This window comes from Anas platyrhynchos, chromosome 6, assembly GCF_047663525.1.
Source record: "Anas platyrhynchos isolate ZD024472 breed Pekin duck chromosome 6, IASCAAS_PekinDuck_T2T, whole genome shotgun sequence".
NCBI classification, from domain to species: Eukaryota; Metazoa; Chordata; class Aves; order Anseriformes; family Anatidae; genus Anas; species Anas platyrhynchos.
In genome coordinates, this window is record NC_092592.1 from 7,871,178 (window position 1) to 7,894,192 (window position 23,015).

General features: G+C 38.3%; 2 protein-coding genes across 7 annotated transcripts; one reads left to right on the top strand and one right to left on the bottom strand.

The window, feature by feature from the left end:
* Positions 1-514: 514 nt before the first annotated feature.
* Positions 515-7,829, bottom strand: HNRNPH3 (heterogeneous nuclear ribonucleoprotein H3). Of its 6 annotated transcripts, none has more exons than XM_038181370.2 (10): positions 7,600-7,829; positions 6,369-6,504; positions 5,705-5,843; positions 5,004-5,146; positions 4,474-4,560; positions 4,054-4,172; positions 2,726-2,861; positions 2,363-2,443; positions 2,193-2,279; positions 515-1,867 (listed from the first exon to the last, which is right to left on the bottom strand). In XM_038181370.2, the coding sequence occupies exons 2-10, from the start codon at positions 6,484-6,486 to the stop codon at positions 1,791-1,793; spliced, it is 987 nt and encodes a 328-aa protein (XP_038037298.1). In that variant the 5' UTR covers positions 6,487-6,504; positions 7,600-7,829; the 3' UTR covers positions 515-1,790. The 6 variants fall into 6 exon arrangements, with proteins under 6 accessions (XP_038037298.1, XP_038037299.1, XP_038037296.1 ...); XM_038181371.2 differs by having other exon boundaries at positions 515-1,902; positions 4,959-5,146; XM_038181368.2 differs by having other exon boundaries at positions 4,959-5,146; positions 7,600-7,828.
* A 117-nt stretch (positions 7,830-7,946) lies between these two features.
* On the top strand, positions 7,947-21,465 carry PBLD (phenazine biosynthesis like protein domain containing). Its single transcript, XM_038181376.2, has 9 exons — positions 7,947-8,432; positions 10,340-10,439; positions 11,722-11,820; positions 12,238-12,347; positions 12,507-12,536; positions 13,029-13,117; positions 14,381-14,559; positions 16,309-16,371; positions 20,849-21,465. Exons 1-9 carry the CDS (start codon positions 8,349-8,351, stop codon positions 20,959-20,961), a joined length of 867 nt encoding a protein of 288 aa, XP_038037304.1. The 5' UTR covers positions 7,947-8,348; the 3' UTR covers positions 20,962-21,465.
* Positions 21,466-23,015: the final 1,550 nt, after the last annotated feature.

Sequence of the window (23,015 nt, forward strand, 5' to 3'; positions counted from 1 at the left end):
AGCAGAATTTCATTCAAGACTCACATTCAGTGTACCTTTTGTAACCTACACTTCAAGCTACTTTGAGTAACCAAGTAATTCCCCCTGCTCTCCCAAAGGTAAGTTTTAAACCAGTGTTGTTGTGTTTTTTCTCAGAAAATAGAATGCTGAGCATACTTGATTGAGGAAAGATTAGAGCTGACACTATTGTACAGTATTCAGATGCTATGCTTTTACAAAAACCTTTAAGTAGATGTGCTTTACCTGACTCTAAGATACATTGTCCTGACCTCTGTTACCTTAGTTTTACAAGGCAAACCTCAGCAACTGACTAAGAACCCCCTACTTAGATTGTGAGCACCAAGTTAAAAACAGAGCCCTGCACCATCCCTGGTATAATGATTTCAAGCCATCTTTCCTCCCCTTCCTCTCCCAAAGTATTTCACTTCCTACATGCCCCTTTCAGCTCTTACTTCCAGTCACTTGGACACAAGCACACACTCTCTAGTGAAATAAACTCCATTCTACTCTCTCCTGCAGTTAAGACATTTATTACATATATAACACAGTACTGGCAGAACAGGTGACAAACTTTCAATACCCAAGATCACATTTGACATTTTAAGGGAGGCATTGAGGACAAAGCAGTTAGTTTGGGAGATCACACTGGCTCAGAATAAATACCTCGTTACACATCAGGTATGTTAAGTGTCTTCAAACAATTGTTTCTTACACATCTTACATGTCACAAATGCACAAAAAACTTTTTTCCAATGTGTTCGGGGTTGTGTCACTTAACAAATATCGGGCTTACAGTTGGCATTTTAGAGATGTGGCTCATAACAAGCTCATCCATAAAATGGGTTGCCAAGTTTTGAACAAATACAGACAAATCAGCTATGTGCACTAAAGGAAAAAAAGCTCAATGGTGTTGAAATACAAGTTTGATGAAAGAAACTTATGTCTTGCTTCAAAATCCCCCCATCTTCCTAAAAACACCCAAAAACAGTTTGTGAAGAAAAAAAGCTAAGCTAGTTTGAAATTAACTAGTATTTGACCTATTTCATGTTAGCTGAAAGCTGTGCTAGTGTTTTAGTTCGATTAGCAACTCATTTGCAAGTTAAATGTGTGAAATGCAGCACCTGGAGTTCTACAGCAAAGCAGAGAACTACTGTAGCTTGGTGTTGTGGATGCACACAATTTGGAAACTAAGCATTTATGTAACTGTGCATTTGAAAAGCACAGTAGATTGTGATAGTACAAGGAAGGAAGCTGGAACTATGACTTTTAGCCTCCACAGCTTTAGCTTAATGCCATGTTGAGAAATTATTACATACAACTTATCAAAAGGATTTAGGAAAGACTGTTACCAAATAAACTAGTCTATTAATCTACCTTTCTCCCCCTTAAACAAGTGAATTTTTCAAACTCGTTCACTACACCAAGATTACATAGAACTCAGTGTTCATAGGAGTTACAGTACAACCACCTTTATTGAACCATAGTACAACATCTTAAACCGACTGTTTCCTGAATATGTAATACATCCTTAGGAGTAACTAGTATAAAAAGTATCAACATCAGTGGTTTGAATATAAAAATTTATTTAAAGTCAGAGTATGCAACAAATAAAACCTACAGAAAACAGATTTTCCCATCACAATCTGTTGCTTACCAAATAATATTGTGAAAACACATTCCTTCAGTCATTATAAAGTTCTTAAAATACAAAAGAAATTAAATTTTGTAAGAAAGTCTAGTAGACCAGAGACTGTTTCTTCCAGGATATTACGCAGAAGCAAGGCTATCCTTCAATACATTCCACGCCATCCTCCTCCACCCATACTGCCTTGCCCATAGTATCCTCCACTATTTCCACTGCCACGACCTGCAAACAATTGACACAAGGTCACGTATACATACCTTAAAAAAAGAAAAGAACGTGATGGGTAATACAAAACTGTTCAGCACCAACTTAAGTTATACTAGAACAACAATACTTCAGCACTATTTTTCTAAAAAAGCATTTGCTGCAGTAGCCAAAGGTGTAAAAAAAACATGTGATTTGTAATTGAAGTTAAACCAATGCCCTCCCTTCCCTTTCTCCCAGCACATCCTACAGCACCCAGAACCCACCCTTCCAGATCATCTGTCAGAAGACAGATGTAGCAACACAGTCAGAAAATAAATTTTAAAACAGAACATCTACTTACTGTATCCACCCAAGCCATCAGGAGTTCCGTACCCGCCGCTGTAATTGCTACCCATGCCCATTCTACCAACAGAGCCGTAACCTTGATCTGAAAAGCAGAATGTGCACCGTTACAAGCTGGGAACCCCACTACGTTTGGCAAAATGAGCTCAATCTGGAATTGATGCATACCCATGCCATCTCTGCCATAGCCTCCCATTCCAGATCCACCTCCAGCAGTTGAATTCAGGAATAGTTCAATATATCGATGTTCTGTAGGAAATCAATAAACTAGGTTGTATTTTGATTCAGAAAACAGAAAGATTTGAAGAAAAAAAAAATCCATCCTGCAGAATTAGTTGCAAGTCCACAGGATTTTTTTTTTTAAATGACCAATTAGTCATTATTCTGATAAGCAGCAAAAAATACCACAATGTGTGTATTTAATGCAGTGTAACTTCAGTTATACTGAGTTTAAACCCTTACATTCAGTTTACCTATATATACCATAAAAAAGCCTGGTCAACAAAAACCTCATTTGAACACAACACTCACGCATGTGATTCTTATCCTTTGACATAGCAGCTACTGCATCCTCATGTGTTACAAATTCCACATCTGCCTCTCCTGTTGCTCGTCCATCTGCCCCAATATCAATGTGAACTCTTATAGGATTCAATGGCGAGAAAAACTGAAAATAAAAACGAAAAAAAAAGTCACATAAATTTAGAATTTAAGCCAGGTACATTTTTTGCTATCGCAGGGATTACAGCACTAAGCACTAAGTAATGGTTTTGTGTGGTAGAATGAGAAATTTAATTACTCATTTCCAGAGCATTACTTACAATCCCTATTATACAACTTGAAGAACTCCAGCCACAGATCTTAAGAAGCTCTCTTAAATATCCTGAAGTAGGGACACGTTTATGGAATAACAACAAAAGAGCTGTTAATCAGATTTCTCTTCCCACATAAGTCATCAAAAAGATGCAATGGTGTATCTGACCAACTGCTCTTTTAATAGACAGTATGTGCAAACAAACTTTTAGGATAACTATTGAGGAACTACTCAGCACGCTTTCAATTTGCAGTAATGCACTCTGAATCAAAGACTGAAGTCAGCCCCTTGTTCTTGAAGAGTCCTTAGACTGAAGGAAACAACCAAACTAATGTTACAACTCAATTTCAAAATACAGAAAAAAATGGAGACGAGCACAACCTGATGGAGTTCCACATATACACTAAACAGATACAATACAGAAGGTGCCCCTTGTACAAAGCCTATGGTTAAACCAGGCCCACTGTCCCATGAGAACTCTCCCTGTAATCACAGCAGACATCCACACTGACTCAAGATTGCTCAAATCCTGCACGTGTCCCTTTATCTGCCACCCTGATGTCGTATGGGTAAACACAATACTTTCCCTGCAAACACAGCTCCCTACTGTTTTCCCACTTTGTCCATCCTAAAACAAGTTTCATGTCAACATACAAACACCATCATCAAAGTTTTATATCTACTATCACTCTTTTACAAAATCACTCTATCTTCAGTTAAACTTCAGCTTCTGAAAGTCTTAGAATGAAGATACTGATTGCAACAACTGTATCCATCTTTTAAGGAAATTAAATGCAGAAAAGTACAGGAATTAATGTTAATAACAATCTGACTTCTTTAGTAACCTTACCACAGACATTACCTTTATAAAAGCTCGTTTGTTGTGAAGTTCTGCAGAACTTGCATAATTAATCATGACTTCAGGTAGCAGATGTGTTAAAGCTATCAATCACTCACTGGAGAACGGTAAATTAGTTTGGAAAAGGGAAGATAAGAATGTGTAAACTCTTGGTGTTAAAAGGTCAGTTTTTCCTAGTGTACTTACATTAGCAATGTCATTTTCTGTTGCTCGAAAAGGCAGTCCTCTCATGTGAACAAAATGACCACCACCATGGAAACCTGAACCTGCATCTCCAGCTCCACCGTAGCCATGTCCTCCCATGCCTAGAAAAACACAGCCAAGAAAACACACACCTGGTAAGTACATCATGAAAAGCAAGAAAAGCGATTACTAATTTTTTTTTCCTGAAAGTGCTGACTTTAGACTATTGAATAGGTTGCAATTCTAGTGTATCAACCTAAACACTTATCTGTGTATTATTTCCCAGAGATTCCTCAACTCCCCTTTCCTAAGTAACCTTCTTTCTTTACAAAACAATTTAATAAAGAAATCCACTTCTGTCTTGAAAATACTGTCTTACAATTCAAAGATAAAAAAAAAACACATTTAAACAGTATTTTTTACCTCTCCCATCTCTCATTCTGTCATCATAACCATCATTTCCGTAGCCATAGTTGTTATAGCCACCATAATCATCAAAGCCACCATACCCTGTACAAGTGAGAGAAAGAAAAAGAATGATTACGCTGTTACTGAAAACACAGTGATGCAAAAGAATCGTTTTTTCAGTCTTTGAGCACCAAGATGTCTGTGTTTGCCTCTACAGACTGTTAAAACTGGGTTCTGAACAGTGTTCAAGTGCAGAATCCCTTTTATACCATAAAAAGACCAACATGCAAACAAGATATAAAATTCTAACGAAAAGTTTTCAAATATTTTCCATTACTCTTAAATAGGAAGCTGCATTTTTTTGATATATTACAAGTCAAATTTCTTTTTAGAGAAGTGCATCAAACCTAATACGAAGCTACTGCCATTTCGTTATTTCTTGACAAAAATGTCAGAAACATGAAACTGACAACAGAACCCCTATCATTAGATAAACATACCACCGTCATATCCACCACCTCCTCGACGCATTCTGTCATACATACTTCCACGCCCAGCTCCATAATAACCCCCTCTTCCTCCTATTGGTCTATCATATGGTCCAGGTCGCTGTTGTCCCATCATTCTTCTTGGCAGGTCACAGAATCCTCTGATTTCACTCTTACTACTTTTGAAGATTTCAATATATCTGAATAAGAGAGGATTTTCAAAGTACAAGTAAGAATACATGCGTAAGCTCTCAGAATATTATAAAAGGCCATACTACGTTTTCTACAACTAGATGTACAATCCAATAAAAATGACTAAAGATACCATACAACTTAATTTTCTTCTCAAAACCATAAGAATCTTTACTGTATCAAAGAAAAACTTAACAATAGCAAAAATTACTGTGTGAAAATTCTAGCTGTACAAATTAAGCATAGAACATGTCTTTCCAGTATGAGAAAGATACTGGTGAAAAACAATGTCTGGCTATAGTAGCACTTAGCACAAATTACCCTACACATGACAGAAATGACTGAAACAATTTTCTGAGTTTAGCAAGCTACATACACAGAGTAGTACTGTCTCCCCCACCCCCCAAATCTACCATATTTCCCCAATTAACTTAGGATCAGTTACAAAAAAAATCTTTAAAATACCCAGTTCCATATTATGATCCCCAACCCCCCCAAAAGCATTACTGACCCACAACCCCCAAAAAATAAAAATTTAAACACCATCCCAAACTCTCCATCCCCACCTGTGCCCTATTCTTTCCTTGTGTTTCCCCAGAGCATTTTCTGCTATCTCCTTTGAAGCAAACTGCACGAAGGCCTCCCCTGTGCTTCTCCCCTGGTAGTCCAGCGTCAATGTTATCCCATTTGGCACGATTTCCAACCCTTTAACCCAAGGACAAATAACCCCATCAAGGGGAACAGTGTTAAAGGCTGAAACATTCCCATCTGCAGCAAATACTTTAAGCATATCTAAACAACAACAACGAAAAAAAAAAAGTTTCCCCCATCACCCAACAATACAAGCCAACAATCTTTCATTAAACATTTATGGAATTAGCCATACTTGTTTTCTGTTTTAGTTATGCAAAAATGCAACCACCTAGGTTACATGACGAAAACATAGCTACCAATCAAGCAATTTAAATGCTCCAAATGCTAACGTATAGGTTATCTCAATATGCATAATACATTTACCACCTCAACAAAAATAGATACATACTCAGGTGTACTACATCTACAGTTGGTTGTACTGTAATTACAGGACATAAATCTTACTTAAAGTAATCTAATCTGGCACAATACCACCCCTCCACCCCATTAATGGGCATTACAAATTAAAGTGTGCAAAACACTGCGTAAAAGATACAAGAAAAGCCACTCTCTATATTTTGACTATACTAGAGATACCTTGGAAAAACTGAACAATTTCTTCTTTGCTGCATCCAAATGGCAGGCCTCGAAGTCGTACCACCGTTCCATCGTTAGTTGTATCATTCGGCCCGTTGTGTTTTCCACTCCAGTCCATTTTTATTTAAGTTAAATGCTATCAAGAGAAAAAAAACGAAGAAGTTTCTTTAAATTCCATATGTACCTGAGTCTGCCCCCCAAGCCTGAAAGGAAATCAAGTAGTTTTCCTCCCATGAACTACTATTAAGTAGTATTATGGATAATACGCTTTATTCCCGTTACGCATTTAAATTTTACTTTGTCCCATCTTAAGCACATACACATCTAACAACATCCCCGAGTCCAAGAGGGAAAACCGCTCGTAGGGAGCGTGGTACGCGGGCCGCGGCAGCGCTCGTTATTTCCTCAGCATGTTCTCCGCGCTAATCCTGGCGGCTTTTGTTTTTTAACGCGTGACACTCGGCGGGGCAGGAACCACGCAACGGCTGCGGCGTGGAACCACAACCCTCCCCTTCCCTCCCCTTTGTCTGCGAACCGAGCACCACGGGCCACGCTCCCGGCCCCTTTTTGTGTGCGCTTCACCCCCCCCCCCGTCCCCCCGTGCACACGGGCAGGGCTTTATTCCCAATTCAAGCAGCCCGGGGCGGCGCCGCGGGATCACCTTGAGGGGCAGGGGGAGGCGGCCGAGCCCCCCCCCGGCAGCAGGTGCCTGCAGGCCGCCACCGGCTGAAGGCGAGGGGGGGCCCGGAGCCCTCCGCGCCGCCTCCCGCGGGCTCCTCACGGCCCCATCCCGCCGCCAGCCTCCCCCCGCAGCGCCCGCTCCCCGCCCGGCGCCATTTAACGCGCCTCCACAGGGCCCCCTCACGGCCGCCCCTGCCCCCCCCGCCTCCCCCTTTCCCCTCGCCGTCCCCCCGGCACCTCTCAGCCCCGGCGGAGCCGCCTCAGCCTCCCCTCAGCCGCCGCCGAGCCCCGGGGAGCCGCCGCCCGCCCTCCGCAGGCCCGCTGCCGCCCTCCGCCTCAGCTCCGCAAAATGGCGGCCGCGCCGGGAGCGAGGCACCGCCCCCTCCCCCCCCGCCTCCCTCAGCCCCTTCCCGGCCGCGGCGAGGGCCGGGGGGGGGCGCGGCCGGCCCCGGGGGCGCTGCCGCCGCCGCCTCCTCCCCGGGCGGTCCCGGCGGGCTCCGCTGAGGCGAGCGCTGCCCTCCCGCCGCCCTCCCACCGCCCCGCCGCTCACCGGCAGCCGCTCGCACAGCCGTCAGGCGCGCCCCCGGCAGCGGCAGCTCCGTCCCGCCGCGCAGGAAGCTCCTCCGCGCTCCCGACCGGCCGCCGGGCTCCGAAGCGACGCGAGCAGCCGAGGCGCGATGGCGGCCCCGAGCGCGCAACTATCGCGACAGCGGCGCCGCGCTCCCCTCAGCCCCGCCCGGGCGGCACACGGGCATGCGCGGCCGGTGGCGAGCAGCGGCAACTGCGCATGCGCGGCGCGGCGGGGACGGGAGGGGAGCGCCCGCTCGCTCCTCTCCCGAGGGTGGCTGAGGGGCGCCGGGGCGCATGCGCGCTGCGCCGGGCGGGCTCGGCGGCGGCTTGGCGCCAAGTCTCTCAGAGAGGGGCGCGTGCGCCCCTAACGGTCGCCCCCTAACGGTCGCGCGGGCATCGCCTCACGCGGGCATCGCCTCAGCGCTGCCGTCGCCTCGGCGCGGGTATCGCCTCTCTCAGGCGGCCGTGGCCGGTCGGGTTGTCGGGCGTGTGTCCCTCCCGCCGTGGGTTAGGGAGGCAGGACGCCACACAGAGGTTAAAATCTGCCGTCATGAATCCAAGCCGCCGTTGGGCGCCCTCTATGTGCTCGGAAGTGACGAGCAGCACCCCGCTGGCTCCTCCTGTCGATAGGGAAACATTAACTTCAGAGTTGGGCTCCCTTCACGGGGTAGAACGGGTTAGAAAGCACCCTGAGGTAATCAGCGTAAAGCTAAATAGGCGCAAGCAGCAATGCAGATTCCTATTTTTACGGTTGATGCTTTTACAAACCGGCCGTTTTGTGGAAACCCTGCGGCAGTTTGTCTGCTCGAAAATGTAAGTTTTAAAAAAAAAAGTTTAAAAAAACAAAAAAAAATGTATGAGAGACTGCAGTGTTTTTTTACCACTCCTAACTTGAGTGCTCAGTACCAAATAACAGAATCAATATTCAATAATTTTATTCTTGGTTGAAGTTTTATTATTTGTTTCTTTGCTTTTCCTGTGGAAGAAAAGTGTGTGTGAGGGGAATGTGTAGGACTGGATCTGGGTCACTGAACATGCCGGGCTCAGCTTTTGGCAGGTCTAAGCAAACAGCTTGGAGCACTTCAGAGCAGACTGGTAGTTCTGCGGCATTCAACAGCAGTCGTTCTCTTTATGAAGATGTTCTGAACAAATGGTTCAAGTTGATATGCTGTTGACAAGTTCTACCACAACCTAGTTACTAAATAAGAGTAGAAATTTATACGCCTTGTATTTTGTGTGGTATCACTTGTTCAAAATTTAAGTATAAAAATATAAATAGTCATTCACCACATGAATCCTGCCTAAATCACTGCAATCCTGTCTAGATCTTGTACCATATTGTATACTTAACCAGCTCAGCTAAAGTTGTGATAGGGAGTATCTCACTTCAGAAGCATTGTAGCCCTTTGAAATCTAACTGCTCCCTCTCAGAACTAACTTAACTTAAAGTTATAAGCTTCTAATTGCATTTTTATATTAATCTTACTTTATTACATTAATGTGTTGTGGGCAATTTGCATGTTGCCTTTGGCACGTTGAAGTTTTGACTTTTTTTTACAGTACACAGGGTTAGAGGCTTCCGTGTCATATTAAAGCTGACATTCTAATTAATAGTCTTATTCTAAGCTCCAAAAACATACGGTGCAGGTAACAGCAGTGTTTCTGTTCCCTTCAAAGGCACAGCAGGTGCTTTACAAAAACTTGCCAGTAAAGCAAGAATGGCAAAGCAAACTTGCTGTGTTTCAGAAGTGCCACAGGATGGCAGTATTTCAATAGAATTTTAATACTAATAAAAATTTTTCTGGTCAGTGTTCTGGTTTGGCATCTTTGGAGTAATTAACAGCAAGAATTATTTTCCTGGAATAAAGGAGACTCTTGGTACTGTAAAAGGTTAGGATGTTGTTTAATTGTATAGAATTAACTCTGCAAGGATAGGTCTATTCTGCCCATTGGTAGTTGTTTCATATCTATAATGTGGGATCATTGGTTTAAAGGATTAAAATTATTAAGAGAAATAAGTAAAGTTAGCAGGGCAAAGTTCAACCCGCCGGAGTTCGGACTTGTTCAGGTCCATTTAGTACATCATTGTTTGTACTTTGAAGACCAGATGCTTATACCTGGCCAGTCTGCATAATTGTGGGGAAAGAACAACAGAACAAGGGTTAAGTGAAATTTCATACTGTCACTACAACTCATGTGTCCCAGTATCAATGTTCACTGGTTGAGATCTGCAGGCAGTTAGAGCGGAATGTAGTGAGCCCAGCATTTTTGTTTTTTCAGTTTATCTCTCAACTTCTACTGACTTAGCATGTTCAAAGACTAGTATTGAGGGTACAGCAGTAAGTGCTGATAAGCTGCCTTGGCCATTGCCCTAGCTGTTACTACATACCCTTTGCTGACATTGATTTTTCAGAGTTACAGAAGGAGGTTTTAGTTAGTTTTTGATTGTTCAGAATTACTTCAGTGTGACTTTCATCATAATTAAGAAAAAAGATGTACTCATTAAATGTCTGAGTTTAGTATTTTTGTAACTTTGTTCTTCATGTAGTTCAAGGATTTGTGAACTTACAGAATACAGAATACATGCTGGAAATGCAAAAAATTGAACTAAAAATGAATCTGCTTTATTACAATAAAAAATGGGATGACTGTGTTTATTTGACAGTTTGATTTTGCTTTTTATGGACTGCTTTTAAATGGATTTGTCACTTCATTGTTAGGACTTGGATGAAGGTTTGCACCAAAAAATTGCAACAGAAATGAATCTTTCTGAAACTGCCTTCATCAGAAAACTGCACCCTGCAGATGACTTCACCAAAAGTGAGTGGTTCTGTTTGAGCACCAATATTGCTTTCAAAAGAATAAGAAGATACTGTGGGTTCATTTATAAGGAATAAGCTAGTTTGTAAGACAGCAAAAACAAAATCTTGGAGTTGAGTTGCATCTTACAATAATAATATTAAGGTTTTTGCACATGGATTCTTTAAAGTACTTGTTTTGCATATCAAATTAATTTTATAATATGCAAACACTCATAAATTAGAACATTTGTATTAGTATCTTTCACTAAGTAAGCAAGCTGTATACAGAAAATCTCCTGAAAGTGCCATGCAAAGATCCTTCAATTAATACTTCTATTTCTACTAATTATCTCTTGAGATAGTTCTATTATACATCCAGAAGAGAGACAGGGCTTATTCTGTATGCACAGGACTGCAGAGTGAGCAGAATCTGGCTTGGCTGTTCAGGAAATCATCACCAGGGTAACTGTAAGCTGTTCTTTGAGTTTGCACAAAGTCTTAGAAACTGACTGTGGAGCCAGTACCGGAAAAAAACAGGTTTCCATCAAAAACAAGGAATGTGGAATTGCACAAACAAACGCTTAAGGCTGCTTATTTGATCAGTTTGAGTGGACAGAATTCACTCTTCTTCTTTGGTAGGGCTTGTATATGTGTGGGGTGAGGAAACGGGTAGATGCTGAAAAAGGCAAAAAATATCAAACACAGAGCCCAATCAGAATTGCTTTGTGGATTAGTTCTCAGTATGCTGATTCTACTCACTTTGCAGCTGTGTTATCCTGAAGACAGATTTCAGATTAAGGTACTGAGTTAGCATCTAGTTATCTTAGATTTTTTGAATTTTTTTAATCAACCAATTGAAATCAATTTTTTAGTGAAATAAATGGTTAGAATACATTAGTCTTTTACCACTATTAACTGGTAGTTTAAACAAAATAAGTCATAACTGCTCTAGCTGAGGTGTAAATTCCATTATACCAGCAAAACTCTTTACTGGTGCATTGTGTTTTATTCATGGGGAAAAATCTTGTTTTACACTTGTAAGCAAGGAGCTTCTCTACTCTGCAAATTCTTTGTCCTTATAACAAAGTAGCTTTCCTCTGTAGACTCAAGTTGTAGTCCTGGCTCAAAAGCAATGGCTATTCCAAAAATCAGTACAAAATAGATTCCTAAAAGGGTGTTTGGGACTGAGACTGATTACAGCATGCATTTTAACTTAAATGTCCTTACTGTATATAAAGTTTTTGACATAAATTGAAGAGGAAAAAATCCTCTTCCACTAAATAACAAACTTTATTTTTAAGGTTCCTGCTTTGGACTCAGATGGTTCACTCCAGCCAATGAAGTTCCTCTGTGTGGTCATGCTACACTTGCCTCAGCTGCTGTTTTGTTTCACATACAAAGTATGTTTACAAGCTATTTGTTACTATAATTTTTTATTAATTGTAAGCTTGTAGTCTGATGTCTGCATTTAGGATTCTGATGTCCTGCCATCACTAAAGACTAGTGCTAAATATGCAAATGCCATTTCAGAGAGGTACAGTAGAGTTTGATGAATAGGGAATATCTCCGTTACTGATAAAAGGAAATTCCCATTTATTCTAGGTATATACAGGAAAGACTTACTGGCAGTTGCTGTATTCATTAGTCTCAGCAGCTTATTTACTAAATTAGCTGGGAATTTTGTCCTGGAATACAGGTTTACTGTAGCTATTAGGTTTTTAGCTGTATAACTTTTTTGAATGTATTAGGCTAAAAGCTATAATAATTTAGATTTAAATTCTTATGCTTGACAATGTTGCAATATTGTGTCTCTCTAGAAAACACAAATTCAGTTCTTACTTTTGTCACTCTGAGTGGGGAATTAAAAACGAGACGAGAGAAAGATCATATTGTCCTGGACTTACCGCTTTATTCAACCTACCCACAGGTGAGTCAAAATTTTATTTATAAAAGGCTTTCAAGGAAAGCCTGTGTTTATGTTTGCATGGGTGTATATATATCTACCTATCTGTAGTCAGATAGCTGTATGGCATACATGTTCTATCTTTTACAGTTTTTCTTTTTTTTTTTTTTTTTTTTGCTTTAGGCACTTGAGGAAGTAGGAGAGTTAATAAAGGTAAGTAGAAATACTCTTAGAAATACATTTAAATTAGCTATACTTATTTTTGTATATTAAAATGGCTGAACAGTGACAACATGATGTTGGTTGAGGTACTTCATAGAGATTCATAAAACCTGAAAACTCTTAAGTTCTGCAGTTCAAGAAATGGAATTCTCCAAAATGCTGCAGTTAACCTTTTTGTCTTCCACTGCCGGTGCTTGGCATGTATTTCAGTGAATGTATGTGAGGGTACTCTGGTGTCCTTGCCCTGCTCTTAGTTTCTGGATTTCTTTCCAAGTTGACAAACATGAAGCTCCTGGCACCTGCCCATATCCATTCATGCACTTAGTGAATTTAATTTTCTTGCATGTGTGTTCTCATGGGCTGCATCAAAGACCTTGCATGAGCCCTATTCTAGCAGAGAATTTGTTTGAGGAATATTTTAAGGAGATATTTTATATTCAGATGACTCTGTTTTTCTTTGTTCCTTTAACTCTTTTTTACCAGGCAGCTGTTGGTGACATGATTGTTCAAGATCTCCGTTATTCTCCTGACACAAAGAAGCTCCTGGTCCGCCTCAGTGATACTTATGAAAGGTTTGTGATACTTTTTGAATCAAGCATGCAGAAATTGATTCCTTTCATTTAACCACTATTCCATATAGGCTAGGTTTACTTACTTTTTTTTAGAAACAGTTGGAGATTAAAAACTCTAATTTAAACTCTCATGTTAAATAATTCTGTAATCTTCCCGTGTAAGTTTACAGAACCAGCAAAACTAAACTAAACTGGGAGTCTAGCTTCTCAGCTGAAGAACTATTAATTGTAGAGCTATAGAGGTCCTCATGGTGAGACAAGACACATCGACAGAATGCCGTGGATTCACATGCCCAATTGACTGTAATCTGCTTACACATTCCTTACAGCATCATAAGTAGCTTTACAGAGGAAATTCCAATTCAATTGATTTCAAAGCATTTGTTAATCTCAGAGACCTGAATTTCCTTGTTGAATATCATTTGTGTGTGTGTGTGTGTGTGTGTGTGTGTATATATATATATATATATACACACACATATATATACACACACACATATATATATATGTATATATATATACACACATATATATATGTATGTATATATATATGTATGTACACACACATACACACATATATATATGTGTGTGTGTGTATATATATATATATATATATATATTTATATATACACACACATACATACATATACATATATATTGTTCAAGCCTAAATTTTTTAATCAGGTCAAATTGCAATTGTTACTTGAAATTTGGCCAAACTACTGTTTATAGAGTGAGGTAATGGGGAGATTTAAACAAAAAAATCAGCTGAATATCAGTATTTTTACTCTTTCAATACTTCATTTTTTAGGGAGGTATCTGCAGCTTCACAGAGACTGAGAGAATTGGGACTGTTATAGAGTGCTTTACAATTCTTTGAAGATCTGAAAAGTATTAGTTGTTTCCTTTTTCTGGAAGCATGTGGAGTGCTTACACTTTGCATTCTGTAGTGATGAAATATTTTGTCCAGTGATGGAAAAACAGAAATGAAAGTGTATATTTCTAGAGCTTTTTTTCTGGGCATTTTATTTCTGTTTTCAGAAATAGGAAATACATGGCCTGGCCTTTTTTCTCTGCTTACTAGGAGTGTAGTATATTCAGGGTAGTCTTATGTCAAAAGACATTGGGAGAACAATTTGCTCCAACACTTTGTTGTGGCTGTTTTGAGATTGTAGAGAAGACAGTTTTGTAGCTTTCTGATGCTTTTCAATACTTGAACTCGTGTGAAATTAATTTTTAAAATATTCTATAATTAAATTCAAGGTCTGTGTTAGAAAAACTGCAAGTGAACGCACAACAATTTCTATCAGCTGAAAAGACTGGAAAGGTGAAAGGACTCATACTCACTCTTAAGGGAAACTCCAGTGGAAAAGATAAAGGCCGTGATTTTTACTCCAGATATTTTGCACCTTGGTATGGAGTTCTGGAAGACCCTGTTACAGGTATGTATTTGCATCATGGATGAATTAGTCTTGTTTCAATTCAGTTAAAATGTTCTTATTAAACTTCATGAATTAGTACTTCAGAGTCTCTCTTATAAATTACTGCTTTCTATGGACAGCAGGAAAACTTTGACTGATGTGAACCTCATTCAGAAAAAATCAGCTTCCTGCTGTCAGGAAGCCAGGTCAGATGTTCCTGCCTCTTTTTTTTTTCAGATCTTTTCCCTGAAGTATTACAATTACAGAAAAGCAAGAGAATGCTTTGGTATTGAGCAAGTACTGCAGAAGTTCATATCCACTTCTTTCAGTGTTGTTTATTTTGTGCTTCAGCTGAAATCGCTTCTTGGTTTAAGAACATTTTATTGTGTGTGTTCTCAGTGCTGCAAGTAATAAGAACTTAGCTAGGTATATTTTTAGAGGCAGAGACACTAGTTCGAAGTCTTCCTTTGATGTTCTGCTCCATAGATGTGATAATATTTGCTGCAGAATGATCGAAGTAATATTATTTGCTTAGGTACCCCTTAATCACAGGTTAATTGCTAGTCTGATGAGAACTTAGTCAAAAATACTCATTAAGTGTTTTGCTAAATAGAAGTAGGTCTTTATTGGAATAATGGTAGTCATTCTGCTTTTCTAGCAGAAAGGTTTGCAAGTAAACACAGGCCATGTTTCAGTTATTAAACTTGTAATCCTGCTTTACTGTTAAACCAGGGGACAGAGTGGTGGATGTATCTGATCCCAGAGCTTGTTCCTTAAGTTTTGTGAGAAGATTATTATTCTTATGTAGGAAAAGCTACATGTTCCCTGAATCTCTGAGATTTTCTAGGCTTGTAGCTCACAGTTGCTTGTCTTGCACCTGCAATCACCCTTTCTTTTATAGAAACCAATCTCTTTATTATACTGCTGAATTGTACTTGTAAGTGATACAACTTTGTATTATCTTTCTTCTGTGAGAATTTCTTAATTGTTACATGTCCTGGTGTCCCAGAGCCCTGATAATTATAGCTAATTCACAGTTGGGTTTCCAGCAGAGTGTCTTTGCCCCTAGCTGCTAATGTATACTGAAGCTAAAAATCCAATAAGTCATTCTACATTTTTAAGCCATCTGCCACTCAGGAAACAATAAGTTGGTCTTCCAGAGGCTGTAGTGAGATCTTAAAAGACCACCGTGAGTTACATCCTGATACTTAGTGTTCAAGACTGAAAAAAAAAACAGAGGTTTGCTTGTGAAAACTGTTAAGAGAGGGAATTCTTTCTTTTTTGCACATTGACTTCTGTCTACCTATTCTTAAAAAATAAAAAAATCCAAGATTCTTTTTTTTTTTCCTTATGGGTAGCTGTTGGTGTTTAATTGAATAACATTATGTTTAGATGAATAGTATTATTAAGCTTAATATTTTGAGATTCCATTGTTAGGAAACTTCACTTGTTTACCAAAAGTCAATACTTTGGCTCAAGTATTTTAATCTGTAGTGTCTGTTGTTCCTACCAATTGAGCCTCATTTTGAAGCCCTTACGCAAAATTTCCATTGAAGTCAGAGGATGAGGAAGTAATACTGCTTGATCATAAATAAATGAAATGACAAAGCTTTACGTTCTGTCTGCTCTGCAGACTCCTAGGCATTTTTACTCTTAAGTGCACACAGGTGTCACTTGATTTTTATATGGTATTTACATTTTGAATGTGATTGCTCTGTAAAATAGTGATTCTAATGTAATTCTGTACTTTGTGTTCTAATTTCTTTTCAGGATCTGCCCATGCTGTTTTAAGCAGCTACTGGTCAGAGCAGCTGGGGAAGACAGAAATGCTTGGTAAGAGGGACTGTCATCTTGGAAAGCTGTCCATTTATTTAAAAGCTACCAGCTTTAAATTAAATAAAATTACAACCCCAAAACAGTAATAACTCCCTATCCATTTTCCCATCATGAGTAGAATAACATATAATAATTTTGTGAGAGATAATCTTTAAAAAATTGTTTTGTTTCCTGCCTACCAACGTGACACACCATGTTTGCATAGAATCTGAAGTGTCAGTTCTGGATCCTAACTCTCATTAGTTTTTGATCTCAGCTTTTGTATTTTAGCTGTCATGACCTTTCATCATGGCTGAAGCTTGGTAAGCTTTAGATGATATCCTAGTAGTCCTGTCTCTCTCAGTGGGTGGTGATGACTGTGTTAGAAATACTATTTTTTTGTGCACTCGGCAACAATTGGTAATACCTAGTCTAATCAGAGATTGGACTCTTGTTTGTAAATGCTTTTCCAAACAGCCACTTTGAATATAAGCCTTCCTATATTTAGCCAAATGAATCTCAGAGTGGACTTTTTTTGAATGATAATCTCTTTAAAGGATCTGTTAGCCCTCCATAGCTTGGCATGATAATCCACGGTAACTGAGACCTTCTCCATCGTGGATTGAAGGAAACGTTTATCAGTCTGTTCCAAGGTCATATTTGCATTTACATCATACAGATCTGTGATAGTTATCATAAAGTTGAGGAAAAAATATTTTCTGAAGAACAACCGTCTTTGGTATTGCATCTTTATGGACTAGCCAGTAGCCAATCTTCTCATAAGATTTGTTGATTTCAGTCTTTAATGTCAGGTGCTGAAAGTCTTCCTTCACACCTGTCAGCAGTGTTTCTCTAAACAATCAGACACAAATTCTGTCTGTATTTTTATATGGTACTTTCTACTTCTATGTTTTCATTTGTTTCATATGTGTCATGCTGTTTCCTCTTTTAGAGAAACTATCTCAAGCAGCAAAGGCAATTTATACTATAATCTACTCCCCTAGTATTTTTAGTGGGGAAGAAACAAGTCCCATCTTCCCGCAGGCTAGATTTTTTCATATTTCATGCATATGAAATATGAAAAATACTCTAGTACAGGTGAAAATAAATCGCCACTGGGAAGTCTTCTTATGAATAGTAAAGCAAGTATATATCAATCTTTTTCAAATTATTACCACAAAAGGAAGTGTGTGTGTATATTATGTATATAAAATAAAAATAAAATCAGTAGTGGCAGTAATCAGTAGCAGCAATAAATAATATTGCAAAAAAAATATATATTTGTCTTACAGGTTACTGAAAACATCACTAGTAAAGTAGCAAATGTATTTGTGGTAGATTACCTATATACACAAATACATATTCAAAATGTTACTGATAGCAAGCAGGTACAAATTCCATTTTTAATTTGATTATTTATAAAAGATAACTTATCACCAAAAATTTATAAATAAAAGCATATTTTGACTCTTCAGAAACTTTCACAACAGCTTTTTTAATATCTGATATCTTTTATTGCAAGAATTACGGCTTTCTTCCAAATGAAAGATCTGTTAGTTCCAAAATAGATTAGATATGAAATGGTATAAAAACGAAGAACATTACATGTATTGTCAGCTCTCTCTGAGTTTTGGGACCTCTAGGAGGAGGTCAGCTACATCTCCGCTGAAGTATCAGACATAATATCCTGTGTCTAGGTTCTCTTCTATTTTTATTAGACCAAACTGTCAAACACTGACAACTCCTATCAACTACAAAGAGAATTTTCAATTCTTTTTACAAGGTAAAATGCTTTAATCATTTTTCCTGGAGGTATGTAAATATTCTTGTGTTTAAGGTGTGTTAAATGAGAATTCACTATCAGTCCTTACGTTTTTTCATTTGAAGAGTCCCTGAAATATATCTATATTTAAAAAAAAAATAATCTATCCTATCAGGTGTTAGATTTCAATTGCTAATGAATACAATATTTACATTATTTAGCAATTTTCACAGTATTCAGTCTTTCATGTAGCTTTATGATATTTATAAACCTACATGAGCAATATGATATATCCAAACAAATTATAGGACTTTCCAAATTATTTTAAAGACAAGGGGCCTGATCCAGGGCAGGTTTTTTTGTATTTGGTAAAGCTAGAGGAGTCTTTTCTGTACCTCTTCACTTCAACTAACTAAATTATTTTATTGTATGGTTCCTGTTGTTGCCTCTAACTTCTGTGATTCCTTTCCAATACAGAACAGGTTTAGAAATTTTAGTTGTGAGTTTTTTGGGGGAGTGGGATAGATCCTTTGCCCCCCTACTTCAAATGTAAGCTTGTCTTTTAGAAACGTTTGCCAGAATTTCTTTCAACATAAGGTCCTGTCTGTTAGTTTTTTAGTCTCCTCACAATTTTTGAATAAGTTGCCTCATAAGGTGGAATAAATATGTGTTTATTTTTTTCTGCTGATTTTAAGTCCCATGAAGTGAAGAGTTCTGCACATTTACAGTCATAGCTTTCATCTTTCCCAGTTAATCTCAGCATACAGACTGATAGAATTCACTGCTTTTATTTTTAGTAGGTGTTCTATTTCCCTAGGGCTACATTAGATTTACACAGAAGTATAATATTTCTGCCAAAGTGTTTCCCTCCATCAGTCAGTAGATTTGTCCACCTTCTTTTTTTAGAGAAAGTCTTAGAGACTGAATTCGGCTGTGATATATTATTTCTACAGATCAGAATGTACAGATTTGTGTTTATACTGGGAATAGTGTGTGTAGTATGAGAAATTCCTGGTAAATCCGCACATGGGAGGGATGTGCAACAACTGCATGTTCCAGAAAGTGAGTGTGTACATCAGAGATGCTTGAATCTCTTTGAAGACAATGCTATTAAATAAAATCATCTAGTTAATGAAATATTCCATGCAGGTCTGTTTCCTTTCAGACACAGTGTGAAGTATCATTGTTTCTGTGTGAGAGAAAGAAAAGATCAAGTACCATTTACATACAGGCTTGCATAAAATCTTTGTCTTTTTTTCCTTGTATTTTGGAGGTTTCTTTGAAAGTAAAATAAAATGGACCAATATCAAAATAACCTCAGTAATCTTGCCATGAAACAGACAGAACTAGTTCCACATTTAAAGAAAGAAAAACAAAAATCAGGCAACCTCTGAAGATATGAAATAATTTATCTCTTTTCTTTAAATCTGCTATCACAAGGAGGTGGGGAAGGTTTAGCTGTGTATCCACACTTGGCAATAACAGTTTATCAAATTTATCATGGTATGGAGTATTCTAATTAAAGTCATTAGTCCATAAATAGGTATTGCTCTGATAAGTTACAAATGATAGCCAGTAGTTCTATAAATAAAGAAGACCAGAAAGTATCAGTAGCAATTATTATAGAGCTCCTGTTCTCACTGGTTTTGGAGCCTTGGGAATCTGATATCCTGCTCTAAGTAAGAGCTTTCTAGTCAGCTGTGGCTGAGAAACCATCTTAAAGCATATGGTGTGTGTGCCGTCTGATGGAGATCCTGCACTCTGCCAGGAACTGAATGCAGTCTCTACCCAATTACAAATTGGGGAATTGTGAGGAAAAGGTTGTTTGCTTTGAGCAACCTTTGTCATTGGAATTTCATTGAGTAGGGAGACTGTGAACATCAGTGGCTTGTCTCATCCATTTACAGCCTTTTACAAAAACAAAATGATATGAAACTCTAACCTTTGCAAGATGACTTCTTAACGAGAGCATTTGCTGATCAAGTAATTATGCAGCTAAAATTGGACTACTGAAACAAGACTACAGACTCAACATGCTAGCTAAGCGTTATCTTCCCACCTGAATATGGCTTAAACAGCTTCAGCAAAAATGGAGCTTTGTGATTATTCACAGGTGGAAAGCTATTCTCTGTAAACTTTATCTGGCTGTATTAAGTGATATTTTCAGAATTATATAAATCAATATCTTTTCCTGTCTACGTAACAATTTGTTCTCAGTTTGTGACAGCTGAAGCAGCGTCTATGTTTCTTCCTAGACCACTAGGTACTTCATTTTTATTTACCCTTTAACCCAAAACATGCTTTGAACCTTTTATTTAATTGTAGTTCAGTACTAGAAAAGTGGTTCACTGTTCTTTCACAGATAAGTGTTCTTCCTTCTTGCTTATGGAAACTGTATCCCATGAATGGGTGCATTCAAGACATACCTAAACATGCAAAAGAAACTTAGCTGGCTGCACCACAGCAAACCATCCTTCATTGCTTAGTACTACGTATTACTTCTGTCACATTCTGTATGTGACATATATGTATATTCTTGTCTGAGATAGACCCTCAGCTAATCTTCATCCATAAAGACAATTGATCCAGGTTGTCTCTGGTACAGTGACTGACTTGATGCTGCTTGCTTTCTGGAGACAGAGGCATCATTAGCCTGAATTTTCATGCATTTAGAAAAAAATAAAATTGTATTATATACTAGAATTTTAACTCTGAATTCTTGTTTCTATTTAGCTTTTCAATGTTCTCGCCGTGGAGGAGAGTTGAAGATTTCACTGCGTAATGATGGAAGAGTTGAAATTGCGGGGCAATTTGCTATTGTGTTGAAAGGAAACTTGACTTTATGAAGAAACTGATACTAACAGTTTCATCTCTCACACCTTCATATTATTCCTATTGTGTTGATTATATCTTAGTTCTAGACACTGAATCACCATGGTCATCAAGAATCTTTGATTACTTACTGTCCACCTTTAAAAGGTGCTTGAAAACGTTCACTTCTAAACTTCAAGATCCCTGATATTGTTTTCTTCACTTTCTTCTGATGACTTCGTATGTGCACTAATTTCAGAAAGCTGTCAAAGGACAGCTGTCTCATTTTTCTGCTCTAAAATGATCGTTTCATTTGTTTCCGAATTCTATGTTTTAAAAGCCATTTCTGTCTCCTGGATTGATTTGTAAACTTACCTGATGGATAAAACAATCAAACTTTTTCCGTATTCAGTTATTCTCCTTAAAATCTGTCATCCTTCCAAGAAAAAAAATCCTCTCTGCCACATCTTGAGATGTTCCTCATGCTTGTTAATTTACTTGAATTAAAATATGAAGCAAATATAAAAGGTTTAACAATATGCTTCATGGTTCTCTTTTATGAACAGTATCTTCCAAAGACAAATGGTGTTGCAGTGGCTAATAGTACTGCTGCTTAGTCAGTAGTTTAAAGTTTTAACAGAAAGATTTAAGAGATTGACATAGCGATACACTTAAAAGTAGCTGAAATTTTAAAGAAAACTTTATTGGTTAATGTAATATTTACTTTTCAAAGACTGAATATTTGCTCCTAAATTAAAAGTTTCTTCTGTAATGTTCTTCATGGAGCATACTGCTTCAGATGTCACTTTTTCCATTTGTGTTCTCATTTTTCTTAGGATTTATTAGGGATATAATAAGTAACTGTTTTAGTTACTCTAGCTAAAATCTGTTTTCCATTCCAAATCACTTTTATCCTAAACTGAATTAGTTCTTCTTTTTTGTGATCTTTCAGGATAATATATTTTAAATTCAAAGGCATTGCCATACTGTGGAAACAGCTGGATATTATATGCAGTCCTTTATAAATGATAAGGAACTTGTGCCAAATTACCATCTTTCCAGCTATCTTGAATTCTATCACAACTCGTAATTTACGTTTTACTTAAGCCCAAGCAGCTGAAGGCAAGTAACAGTGTGAGAATCCTAGGATTCATTTAAAATAAAAGTTTCTGGTTCTTGTAGCTGCTTAGCTACATATTGAAAATGTGATTTAAATGTACCACGAAGATTGAGAGCAAGACGGTAAGCAGATTTCCAAGTTGAAATGCATGTTCTTCTGTATTCAGTCTTGCCTGAAGATCAGGGATGTGACATTTGATTTACAAACACGGAATCATCATGTGCAAGACACAGGAATGACGGCAGTTCAACAGCAATGTTGCAATGGCATATTTTGCCTTGACCTTGCCTTCTTGTAAAGAAAAATGATCACTTTCCAGCTAGTGACTTGGATTCATTTGAGGAGCAATACTGGAAACTTGTTTTCCTGCTGGCGTATGCAAAGAGTGAATCTCAGAATCTGAGGTGCTTTAAAAACACTCCAGCACTTAAAGAATATAAATCAACTAAAGAAGCAATTACTGTTCACATGTCCGCATTTAATAAATATTAATTTTACTTATTTATTACCCAGGGGGACTAATAAAGAACCAAGCCGTGTAAATTTTAGATATATCTGCTATCTAAATTTCCTGACCAAACCAATATACTTGTGGCTTGAAGCTTTTTTTTTTTTTCTTTTTGTACTTTGCTGCTACTTAGTCTTTCTTTGTGGTAAGGGTAGAAAAATCACCAGAGCTCAGGTGGGATACTATGCAGTAATGTGCTTGTAATCAACAGATTAGTTAATCAGCCATGATTTATTAATGATGAATTAATTATACCTGATTGTGCAGTTCTGCTGCCTAAATGGAGCTTTAAAGGACTTATTTTATTAATCATCATTGTGCTAATTGCAGACACTTACAGAAGGATCACTCATTAAACATGCAACCATATGCAAAATAAGCAAGGCTGCTGAGAGTGGCAAGAAAAAAGAGCATTGATTTTCCGAGTAGCAACTGTATGTTAATATTGTGTAGTTGACCTG

Coding starts and splice junctions, on each gene's coding strand:
- HNRNPH3 (XM_038181368.2), bottom strand. CDS start 6,486: ATGGACTGGAGTGGAAAACACAACGGGCCGAATGATACAACTAACGAT. Junction 2,862..4,053: donor CAGAAAATGACATTGCTAAT/GTAAGTACACTA, acceptor TTTTATTTTCAG/TTTTTCTCGCCATTGAATCC. Junction 2,444..2,725: donor AAAGGATAAGAATCACATGC/GTGAGTGTTGTG, acceptor GATTTCCTACAG/AACATCGATATATTGAACTA.
- PBLD (XM_038181376.2), top strand. CDS start 8,349: ATGCAGATTCCTATTTTTACGGTTGATGCTTTTACAAACCGGCCGTTT. Junction 12,348..12,506: donor TTTATTCAACCTACCCACAG/GTGAGTCAAAAT, acceptor TTTTTGCTTTAG/GCACTTGAGGAAGTAGGAGA. Junction 12,537..13,028: donor AAGTAGGAGAGTTAATAAAG/GTAAGTAGAAAT, acceptor CTTTTTTACCAG/GCAGCTGTTGGTGACATGAT.